Genomic DNA, 12,365 nt, shown 5'->3' with positions numbered 1-12,365 from the left:
CACCCCACACAAGGGGCTCTTCCTAAAGGGGCCCACAGGATTCGGTTTATGATGAAATCCAGTTCTAAAATTTACGGTATACCAGGGAGAAACCTGGCCCCAAGGTGAAGCTTCCAGGAAAGGTAATGGAAAGCAAGACCCAAAGTTAAAGTAAAAAGTTGTTATTTCTGGGCCCACATACTAAGTCATATTCAGGTGAGAACAAAAGTCAAACTTTAGTACTTAAAAAGTTCTCAAACTGTTACAATGTCAAAGCAACTTACTAAAACTAAAATAACAAAAATAGTAGAGCAATGAAGAAAAAGAAAAAAAAAATCACCAAAATCCTATATCACCCTTATACAACAAATATTTTCCTAAATTCCACCTTTAAACCAAGTATCTGGCAGGGACACAGTTCAGGAGACTTTCAAAAGCAAAAAATGAGGCATGCTTCCTGTTTGCTGGGCAGTGAAATGAGGGGGTTGTTGTCCCTCTTCCCTCTTCTATAGGCTGTGTCTCCCAGTGCAGCCCTCAGACACCCTGCTATTATTACTTCAGTGGAGGGGTTTGTGAAAACTTATCCTCCAGGATCCATCCCAATAGAAGGAAAATCTTAGGTGTGGAGGGCAGTGGCTCCTGGGAATCTGTATTTTTAAGAGGCACCCTCTCCCAACACCCCCAAGGGATTCACTGCACATTTAGGTTCAGAAGCACTATTCCTGGGAAGAATTATCCTGGGCTTCTTGTGCAAGCCCTTCTTGGAAGAGGGACTGGAAAGCTGACGTAGGCCAGCAATGCAGATTCTGCTTGAAGGTCAGTGTAGAGGAAGTTGAAGACTTTTGATGCAACAAGTGTTTGGTTTGTAACAACAGTTATGAGTAACTTTATTCTTCTTCTTAAGTTGGGGAGAGAAGTTCCAAACTTCAGTTGCTCAAGTAATTTACCTGTACTTCCCCAAAGCACCTTTTACCCTATGGGCACCTAAGTGACTGCATTTTAGCAATTCTACGATGCATGTTATTTCCCCCAACATTTAACATCTCTGAAACTGGATTGTGTTTTACAACTTCTGATATGATGTAGTTTAATTGGAAGCATTTCTTCTTAATGATACATAAAATAATGGTGTATCTAATAAGCCAAGAAATCACTAATTTGATGAAATATGGCAGACACTACCAAAATTAAACATCTCGGAATGAATGAGGCTGATTGATCCTTATCCACATGAATGCTTCCTTCAACAAAACCCACATGCCAGCTGAAAAGCCACTGCTCCTATATATTTCCTAGTTCTACTCTGAAATTATACAAGCAAAGTTCTCCCCACACACAGACGCTGGGCAACATGTGAGCTTGCTCCCCAGGGGGGCCCATCTTCCCTGTCAGAAATGTCAAAAAGAATCTCTCTGACTAAGTCACCCAGGTGAAGGGCCTCTGGGGGTTGGTGCACAACTAGGTGTGTCACTTACAGCACAGAACCCAAAGGAATGCCTCTAGAATTAATTACCTGGTCATTCTCTGCCAAGGAATGCGGCTGGCCAGGGTCCTGGGGCTCATCTGAGACACTCTCATTGTCCATTTTATTTGGTAGGTTCTTCCTACTTGAAATCTCTCCAGCAGCAGAATCTGTCAGAGCATCGAAATCATTCCCATCTGACGCTCCCATGAACTCTGTGAAAGAGTGGTCCTCGAGGACGTTTGTGGTGTGCTCCACGGTCACCTCCCTGGGACAGAACTCCCGGGTGGCGTGGCCGTTCTTGCTGGAGCAGGCATCTTGCTCCGAACAGGAGCCAGTCCTACAGGACATTTTCGAGTTTTTCTCAGGGATACTTTGGGATGATGGGCTCCCTTTGGCTAAGGCACTGTTTTCCTTGAGTGGCACCATAATGATCTTATCCTTTACCAAACCTTTTTCTAGCTCTGTCAACTCTTTGTTTGAGGGCGGTCTGAGATCATGCCCAAGCGACAGTCCAGAATGCTCACTGGAGTCTGTGTCTTTCGTCGGAAGGGCTAGCTGATCTGAGCTGTCACTAGAGGGGACCGCCAGGTCGGACAGAGTGGCGTTGGAGGCACTGTGGGAGAAGTAGCCACTGGTAATACTGCTGGTGGTAGGGCTACGGGATACTTCTTTCTCCAAGACCCTGGAGTTCGTCAAATCTACTTTAGAAGAAAAACACTCTCTGTTTTCCAAGCTGGCATTGTAAACACTGAAGTCAGCAAACTCCACTGGTACGTAAGGCTGTGAGCCTGCCAGCTTCCTGTTAAGAGCTTCCAGGTCACTGTCCTCCTCCTCAGAGTCCTAGAGAAGCGAAGCAGAAGTCAGCCATTAGCTCCTTAGAGCAACTGTACTGTTCAGATAGGTTTTAAATACTTTACTACTACAGGCATTCATGCTTAGTGTTTTTTTTTGTGTTTTTTTTTCCTTTTCTTTTGAGTTTGGTTATGGACACAGGTACCTTGTTCTCAGAAATTTGTGGACACAAACCCAATATCTCCTAATGTGAAGATTTATTTCTTCTATGTTCATGCTGTGCTAATTAAAAACTTTTGCTCCCCTGGTTTAAGAAAAAGGTTGGAACAAAGTGCAGCGGACTTGAATTAGTTACTTGTGATTGGTCTTCAGCTGGATGTTGTCCCTTCTCTAATTAAAGGAGAGAGGAAGAGGGACAGCGAGGGAGGAGCTGCTGCTCTACTCGTACAGTGCAGATAAACCGTAGGTGATTTGTGAAAGATTTCTGAGCTATTTTATGGTAGAGAGGGCAGTAAAATAAGGCCCCAACAGCAAAAGGGCTAAGAACACAATCTCAACACACATTCTCAGCACTATACTGAATCCTGGAAGGCTGTAAAGCACTAGCATTACCTTTCCAGGGGTTTGGGGAAGCATGGATAGAGCATTTGGCTAGAAGGTGAGGAAGATAAGATTTAAACGGAAATCTCCTTTGTCAAATAGCTTTAGAATTCTGTTTACAAAGATTGGTAAATATGCAAAAGTGGGTGTTATCAACTCCTCAGTCTCTCTCCCCAATGAATGATTCTTTTATATTTTGTGGAAAACAATGTAAAACATATGAGTATATTACATTCAAATAAAAACAAATGACATTACTATCTAGTCCTTTCTAATTAACCTTACATTTGGTGACATTGCAAATATTCCTTTCCTCTTTTAAAATATGACTTTCATTCAACATTCATCTAGCACCTTCTATGTGCCAGCCATTGTCCCAAGAACTGGGAATGCCAATGTTGAGCAATAATCTTGGACACTGCCAGGTGGATGAAAATCTCCTGGAACCAAAAATCAACCTTACTGTTCAGAGCGACACTTGGAGGGGATGAGAGGGGTGGAAAGGGGCAGAGAGAGAGGGTGGGGAGGAGGAGGAAGACCACACCCCACTGATACAGCCGATGGTAGTTCACAAATCAACATAAATTTCATCCACTGAATTTTATTGAAATATTTTCTTTTACATCTCATTAGATGCTAAATTCCTCAAACTAGTTTAATACTCTTCAGCACTTTTTAGTTTTAAAAATAACTTGAATATAAATTATTTAAAAGCATCAGTAGTCTTAATTCCTTGGCTATTAATTAAAGGTGGATATCAAATATCAGTGATAAAGTTCCAGAAATCTGCAAAACATTTTTTGGCAACACTAATCTCTTGCCATCTTATTTTTAGCTGAATTCTAAATTAAGTGGCACTGCTAACCAATGTGTGGAGTAGAGTGTTCTTTCTCCAGGGTTAGGGGAGTGTTTGTAAAGGAACAAAGACTGGGAATCAATGTCTGGATCAGTAGCCTTTGCCAGTATTTTCTAGATTCTTCACTTGACTTGTTTAGATTTAAAACCAAATTGCAAGTGTTTGTATCTCCTAAATTTTCTTTTAACTTAAGCAAAGAAACGTAACTCCCCAAGCCCAGGTATCTTTATTAAAGAGTTAGTTGTTGTGAGATAAATCAAATTTGGGGCCCTTTTTGTGCCTGAAGTTATTTCTTCTGAAGACTGAGGAAAGGCCGTCATCCTAAAATATGTAAAACAAATGAAATATTCAATCACAAATCTAACATGTAGAAACAGGTGTACATTTGCCAAACTCACAAAGATAAAAAATTAGTCGTAAAGGATTAGAGTGACCTTTAGTAAAACTGCAGAGTCTACAAAAACCCCAAGATGTTAAGTTCAAATAGAGATAAGTACATACATAGTTCTGCACTGGGGGTGGGACTAGGGTGGGGAGAAGGGCTAAAGCAGCAGGGACAACTAATTCCAGAAAAAAGAAAACCGAGTATGGAGGAAATATTTCTTAACACATAAAAGGAGACTGAAAGTTTATCAAGTTACTGTCTTCAAAAAGAAAAGAGAGGACTTAATTGTGTTAGACTGTATGTTAAGAGAATTTGGTTACATAGACTTTTTATTCCAGAAATATTCTTTACTAGTATCATTGCAGCTTAAAGAAGACTAAACTAAGCACCACCTTCCTACTATGTCTTAAAGGCAAAAAGAATGAAAACTATTCTTAAAAGTTGATCATGGAATCAAGTTCTCAAGCTTCTCTATAGCTACTGTCTTCATGATTTGATTTTTGCAATTTATTTTATGCAACTGAAATTTATATATAGCAAAAATATCTTGATTCTAAGAAGGAATCAAAACCACATAAAGCAGTGACTCTACAAGGAGTTTCACTTGTTAAACTCATTTTCATTCCCACTATAATTGGCTCTGTATTGTTCATCAGGGAGTCGGTCTCGGTCTTCAGAAAGATTGTACCAGCCAAGGACTCCCAGTATTTCTGTCTGTGGTGCTAAGGCAGTGGTCGGCAAACTGCGGCTCTCGAGCCACATGCGGCTCTTTGGCCCCTTAAGTTTTTAGCAAAGGCCAGCTTACGAGTACCCTAATTAAGTTAATAACAATGTACCTACCTATATAGTTTAAGTTAAAAAAATTTGGCTCTCAAAAGAAATTTCAATCGTTGTACTGTTGATATTTGGCTCTGTTGACTAATGAGTTTGCCGACCACTGTGCTAAGGGATGGGCAGACCTTTTAGAAAGTGCAGCAGAGGAGTGATTGAAATTGCACTATCTCTGGGGTCACGGGGGCCAGCCCAATTCTGCTGAGGGACAGAGCCTTTGTTCCGACATCTCATTAACTGTGAGACCTTGGGCAAGTCACTCAACAAGTCTTTATGAAAAATGGGAGAAATAAGCCACATGCTGTGTATACAAGACCTAAGAGAGGGAGAAATGACTTCCTTGCTGCTCTTCTCTCTGTTTCATGACTTAGACTCCAAATGCATATCGTTACCTTTATCTTATTCATACACGACACAAAGTACTTGTCTTAAATGATAACAAAATATTGCTTTAAAGGACCAAGCATAGCTATATTCACTATATATTTTTGTGTGAAATTATAGGTTACTTTGGTAAATAGATGGGCTACAAAATAAAAGGAACAATGTCTCAATATTGCTTCTCAAAAATGATTTCAAACTCCCTTGATGAGACTGAACCATTGATTCAGTCTCTCATTTTTCAAGAGTGGAAAAAGAAAGTGGATTAGGAACAAAGGAAGAAAGCAGTATATATCCACTTATAAGGGGGGAAATAAACTCTTCCTAAGAAGAAACTAGAATCTCAGATCAAGCAAGTGATATCCTTAAAGTCCACCAAAACATCCTGGAAAAGCTGCTATCTGAAATAAAATAAATAGTTCAATAGCTTCAGAGGAGAGCAGAGGCCCATCTCTCAAGTAAGATGGTACCATCGAGTCCTGCTCAGTGGACCAGAGGCTTGCTGCTGCTTGAGACTTCCCGGATCAAGAGAATCTGGTTCCAGTCTACCCCTGCTAGCCAGAAGTCCCGAGGTAGGTTTTATTTTAAAACATTAAAGTATAGAAAATAACTATCAGGCAAACTCTGAATACGCTGGAACTATCTGCTGGGCAGGCCAGAAGGGTCATTCAGTTGCCTTTTAATGTGTTCTACCCAAGTGTACCTGTTGTTAAAATGAGTTTCAATGCAGTGCCTGTGCGCCATGGGGTTAAGGGCCATGTCAACAAACAGATCCAATCAGCCATAGAGCCAAGAAATTTGAGGGTAACAAAGCCACCTGGCCTTTCTAGCCTGAGCTGCAGCCCTTATTAATTAAGCAGGGGGTGGGCAACCAAGTGACTGAGCAGCTCATTAAGATTCAGAGGAGCAGCTGCAGTTGTGCACGCTCCTCTCCTGCAGGAATTGGATGGGGATTTGGGGCTAGAGGGACAGGGAGAACACAGCAGCAAAGGCAGCAGAGAAGGACAGAGCGGAGAGGGGGAAATGGTGCCTCCTCTTCTCCTTCCCTCGGTGCACAGGAGGAATGAGAAGGTCATTTCCTAAGATCCCCTAGCACTCCAAGCATGCAGCAGAGCGGCCAACTGCATAGCCCAACTAGTTAGTTTCACACGGTGTGCATTAGCAGCATATTCCAGAACTGTTCACGGGCCTCACATAATGAGCCTCTGGAATGGCTCTCCCGTGGTGCAGCTGGGAAGGGAAACTGCCCACACTCTGCCCACGGAGCAGCCCGCACACAAACGTCAACCTCAAGCAGCCCCTCTTGCTCAAGCTGCTTTACTTTTTCAAAGTCTAGGAAAAGCCGCTAGAGAGTGGAAGCCTAGACACAAAATTAGAGAATTCTTTCCAGGTCTGTCAATCCAGTTGTTTTTTTGTTTTTTAAATAGAAGTTTCATTTATAATCCAAAGTACCTGGCATGCAGTGTTTTAAAAACAATTTCTCAAATTTGTAAGTTGAAAACCAAGTACTGGGGAATGAGGTTTTACAGGTAGAGTTCCAACCTACCTGTGGTAAAATATAGATAAGCCACTGAGAAGCGAGACTGACACCAAGGGATGTGGGATATGTTTAGAGAGCAAATTTAAAAGGCTATCCGGGATGTAGAAACGACGATGATGAGTGGGGATGATGGACTGGAGTGTGGCTACAAACTACAGAACAATCTTGGCAATAGCATCGAGCAACATGAAGAAAGCTTGCAAACATACCCACAGCTAGATGCATGATTACTTACTCCAAGTAAGTGCAATTCCTCTAGGTAGATTAACTTCAGAATCTGGCCAATATGTACAGGCACATCAGAAAGATTCAATATTAGTTAAAGTGATCTCTTTGTTACACTTTTTATAAAGTCTAGAATCAAGAAAAGTGCCTTTTTCTAAGCAAATTTATACTAAATAAAAAAATAAATTCAATTAAGTAGAATAAACACTTAGGAAAAAAGCACAGGATACAGCCATGTTCATGCAAATTTCATCACTGATGGTCACATTTAAAAAACAACAGCTACCAAACAAAGACCCAATACATGTCTTAATTTTTTTCAAGTATTTGGATGATTGTGAAAGGGCCTTAAACCCACCACCAGGCAATATGACAGAAACGGTTCCAGAACTTACAATCTTCTTCTCACGTTTGCTATTGTGTTCTACTGGCATGCTGCTGCCATTGCTTCCTGAGGGGACAGTGCAGCCAGGGTTATGTGCCTGAGATGGAGACATGCTCTGCAAAGGTTAAGACACACAGATGCATCACACACAGAAGATGATGACAGCCAAAATACATATTAAGTACGTGCAAGTTAGAAAAGCGATGCAAACACCGTTATTACATGTGAGTAGTACACCAAACAACTTCAGAGGCTTGAGTTAAACTACTAATGAAATCTGACAAGACTACACAGATTCTACGGCAAATAACATAATTGGTTTTGTCAAATTAAAATAAAGTCTTCAATATTTTCAAAAACATCCCGGGAACATCTCTTTCTCACTTGAAAGATTAAAAAGACTTTGAAAATCCACAGATACATAGAAAACAACAGCAATTACTAGAACAAATTAAAAAATGACCCTGTGTGCTTGAGAAAGAGATATTCCAGAATAGGATCCATGAAGTGATCATACAGGTATGTCTACATGCAGCATCCAACTTGTTAATGCAAACTGCTACTTTCCCCATAGGCAGCATGATTGATTCTATTCTATCTTACATGGTACAGACAAGTTAAGCATTTACCTCGTGGCTTAGAAGAGGTCTTGCTTCAAGAGCTATCCTTTTCTTATGCTCCTCTTTTACAGGCATTAGGGGCTTGAAAAACTTTGGTGGCTGAGGAGAGAATGCTTTAAAAGGGCTGACTGTTAAGGCATGAGGATTCTCTGATGTACAACCTGGGGAAGACAAAGTCATAGGTTTATAGGCACAGAGCACTTTAACCAAAACACAGGAAGCAAGGTATAACCTAGTTACAGGAGTATCTGGTATAACAAAGAAATTAATTAGCTAATTTACGGCTAAGCATTAAAACAGAGGTAGAAAAGAATGGAGATACAACTACAAAATCAAAAAGAGTCATCAGCCGAAACCGGTTTGGCTCAGTGGATAGAGCGTCGGCCTGCGGACTCAAGGGTCCCAGGTTCGATTCCGGTCAGGGGCATGTACCTTGGTTGCGGGCACATCCCCAGTGGGGGGTGTGCAAGAGGCAGCTGATGGATGTTTCTCTCTCCTCGATGTTTCTAACTGTCTATCCCTCTCTCTTCCTCTCTGTAAAAAATCAATAAAATATATTTTAAAAAAAACAAAAAGTTTAAACACACCACAGTGAAAACCAACAAGACAACTCGCTAGCCACATGATTAGTTCACTGACATAATAAACTGGACATTTAAAAAAAAAAAAAAAAAAAAAAAAAAAAAAAAAAAAAAGAGTCATCAAAGAAATGAGAAACCAAATTTTCTACACTCTTTTCAAGATCCAGCTTAAGCGCCACTTCCCAGACCAATTTGGACCCATGCTTATTTTGTTTCTCTGAATTCTCAGAGTTCTTATTATCTGCACATACATTTTAGCACTTTATCATTTAATATCTAATTTTCTATGTATCTCATTTCCAAAGTCAGATTTTAAGACCTATAAATGATACCTTCTTGTATCTTTCATTGCATATAGCAAATAGAGGCTCAATAAATAATGAGTGACCACTGTATAAATTTTCTTGCAAGCCCCCTTTTGCCTCAAGCCTTCTCCATATGACTAAGAAAGGACAATTTTCTTTCTGGCTTTTACTCATTTCTTTCATTTTTGGGTCTCTTTTCCTCCTACATTTTCTCCCCAGCTCACTGGTACAATGGCACTTAAGTAAAATACAAGGTGTAAGTTAATAGAACAGATTTGCACATCCACAGAATGCTGTTCCCATCAATGCATTGAAAGATGATAATACTTAGGTAATAATGTTGTCACTGGTTAAATTACTTCCTGGTATCATTTTAAAAATTGGTTTAGGAATCAGAGACATGTTCTCCTAAACATTCCTTTAATTTGATTACAAAAACATGACAGAAGTGGATATTCTTTTGGGGAAGAATGAAGTCTAATCATAATGTAATAAGATTTGTGTATGTCTCAAAACTGACTTCCAACCCAGGAAATGATGTATGAAAAATGATTTGAAAATCCTAAAGTGTTACACAAAAGGCCTATTATTATTTGAATGATACACTGCATACAAAGCAAAAAGAAATAAAATAAGTAAACATATGTTCCATTCTAAGAAAATAGTTTCGGATTATCTAGCAAGCTAGAATTTCAGCTTCCTATCTTATTATTTGCCATCTATAAAATAATCTTACTCCCGCTTTTCCTAAGGAATTATAAAGAAACTAGTGGCCCGGTGCATGAATGTGTGCACAGTGAAAGGAAATTAATTAGAAAAAAAATTTTAATATCGCTATTCGCCCTTTCTCTGTAATAGAAGTGTTAACCAAATTCACAATCGACAATGACAGATCAAAACACACGCATGTGATTGGCACCAGTGAGAGCTTTATACTAGTATGTATTGCTCATGCGCAAGTCAACTTAGCCTTTTATAGATATAGAATAAACTTGCTTAATTAGACCTGCTTTCTGATTTAGCTAAACTTTTTCCAGCCAAGTGAAGCACCCCAACTTCTCTTTCAGGTAATTGTCAGCAACACAGCAGTAAATATCAACATGAAGCAGATTATTATTGTAGATCACACAGGGAGAACAAAGGGTAAAATATTTAACTGCAGCAGTGTTTGACTATATTTTGCACAGTGACAAAACCTGAAGTCATTTTCAAGATCCACCATTTCTTACTTCTTTTTAGTCGGGTCAAGTTTCCAAGCTTTCTAACTCCCCATTTTCCAGCTAATGAAAAGAAAATAGGATTCCACCCAGTCTCCTATCTACCTACTCCAGGACTTCTGTGAGGATCAAATGAGATGAGGCACGTGAAAACGTTTCACAGACATTTGGTTACAGTGTAAAATGTCTCCACCTGGCTCTGAAGCAAGTTGTGTTTCTGGGCTGAAGAAACTCCAAGGAGGCTAGTCGCTAGGGAGAGGAAGCCGATTGTTGCTATGTGGCGTCATTACCTGGATGGACACTTAGCATATTAGACTCTTATATATACAGATAACATAGAAAAACAATCTCACCACTACCTTCTTTACTCCTTCGAGGCGAATCCCTGGGTAAAGTCCCATAACACGCTACATCTTGGTAACTGGAGCTGTAGTCAGACATGTCTAACTGGTTCTCTGGCCAACCCTACAAGGTAAAATGTGGGTTAAGCTGTAATGAAGTTCCTCTGAAGTGAAAAATGAAGCCTGATTTGAGTGTGTTTTTTTTTTTTTCTATTTTTAAATGGGATACTAGTATGTACTTTGCTCTATTTTTATTATAAAATATTTTAAACACACATTAAAGTCCTAAATATTAAAGTACTGTCATACAAATACAAGGTATACTTAGAGGGAATAAATGTTAATATTTGATTGCATTTGTTCAAAATTTAATAAAATCATTACAAATAGAGTGACTTACAGGTGCCATTCATCTTCCTCCCTCCCCCAAAGCAGTCACTTTTATGAATTTGGTATGTATCGAAGGAGGCTGAATCATTTAAAGACCAAACTGAAACACTTTTTAGAGAGAAATGGTTCCATTAATAATTTTTCCTGGATAGCAGGCACTAGCTGGGATGGCCCCAGGCAAACTAGGTGATATGGTTACTCTACGTATACCTGAGATTTAAGAGCACCAAACTGGCATAAGATACTAGTTTCCTAAGGGAGAAAATTCTTCTTGTATATCATACAAGCTTATTTAATTTATTTCAACTTTCTCAGGAGTTGGTTGCCTCGAAGAACTAAATTTTAAACTTCTTGAGGGCATAATCTGTTTTACACTCTGAATCATCCACAGTCCCTAGCTTAGTAATTTACATACAATATGTAATTAAGAAATGTTTGCTGAATAAAATGATGTTGCAAATGCCCTTGATTTTAAATCTCCAATTTTACTCACTTGAAATAATTGTGATTTTGTTATGGTGGATGCAACACCTTAAATCAGTTAGAGTTAGTCTCATAAACACAGATATTCAAGTATATGTGGTATTATCCTGGTATGGAAAGCAGTGTTATATACTAAATAACAATGTAACACTCAGAGTGCACAGCAGCAGTTTCATATCAAGTATTTGAACTTGAAAATGGACATATGGAGACAATGATCTGCATAAGATTAAGATGGGAAGTCCAGAAATTTTAAAAACACCAAGATATCCTACCTTTCCCAATTTAGAGATTGCTAATAACCTAGCCATGCCCACAGGTACACACCTTATCATCTTCATCAAAGCCAGAAAGGTCTGGTCGACTGGAAGAGACCTATAAAAGATGGTTTTACCAATGTGGCTTATATATTTTACATAAATTTTATATATAAGTGTATAAAGAAATACGTTACATGTACAAGTGAAGTCTGTATGACCACATCCTCTTTTCTTTCTTCCTTCCCTCCCTAGGAGCAATGACTACCCTAAAGTTGGAGTTTATTATTCCCATACAGGTTTTATGTAATATTATACATCTGCCTATAAATAATATATAGCATTATTTTGTACATCTTTATAATTCATTAAATAGTATCTTACTATATATGGTCTTCTTCAATAGTCCAATACTTTATTGTGTTGTATTCTAGATGGACATCCAGGCTGCTTCTAATTGTTTTTATTATAAACTATGATGAAATAAAACTTATTGCTGCTGCCTCTAAGCACCACTCTTTCTACACACTACCAGTACTAACATGTGTATTATTTCAGCATCCTTTAGTCCTTAACGAACCCTACATATCTGAGAATCACTGAACATATATTAAGGCATGAAGTCTCTGCTTGTTGATAAAGTACAGGCACCGTCAGCTCTGTTCTTCCATAGGGATTTTAGGATCAGCTTATCAAATCCTAAAATAAATTATGTTGGGAATTATAGATCAG

The 12,365-nt window shown here is 39.0% G+C and overlaps 1 protein-coding gene across 3 annotated transcripts in view; it reads right to left on the bottom strand.

The window, feature by feature from the left end:
- Positions 1-1,168: 1,168 nt before the first annotated feature.
- Positions 1,169-12,365, bottom strand: part of KIF13A (kinesin family member 13A) — a 202,149-nt gene continuing 190,952 nt past the window's right edge. For 2 of the 3 annotated variants that reach the window (XM_054721441.1, XM_054721442.1), the window contains 4 exons: positions 11,704-11,751; positions 10,522-10,627; positions 8,069-8,220; positions 1,169-2,284 (listed from right to left, as the gene is read on the bottom strand). In XM_054721441.1, coding sequence (XP_054577416.1) covers positions 1,451-2,284; positions 8,069-8,220; positions 10,522-10,627; positions 11,704-11,751 — 1,140 coding nt within the window. In that variant the 3' untranslated portion in view covers positions 1,169-1,450. Of the gene's footprint in view, positions 2,285-7,449; positions 7,555-8,068; positions 8,221-10,521; positions 10,628-11,703; positions 11,752-12,365 lie in introns of all 3 variants that reach the window. The other variant, XM_054721440.1, reaches the window with a different exon arrangement.

The sequence above is a fragment of the Eptesicus fuscus genome, chromosome 9 (genome assembly GCF_027574615.1).
Source record: "Eptesicus fuscus isolate TK198812 chromosome 9, DD_ASM_mEF_20220401, whole genome shotgun sequence".
In the NCBI taxonomy this organism is placed as follows: Eukaryota; Metazoa; Chordata; class Mammalia; order Chiroptera; family Vespertilionidae; genus Eptesicus; species Eptesicus fuscus.
This window is presented reverse-complemented; position numbering and strand designations above follow the sequence as displayed.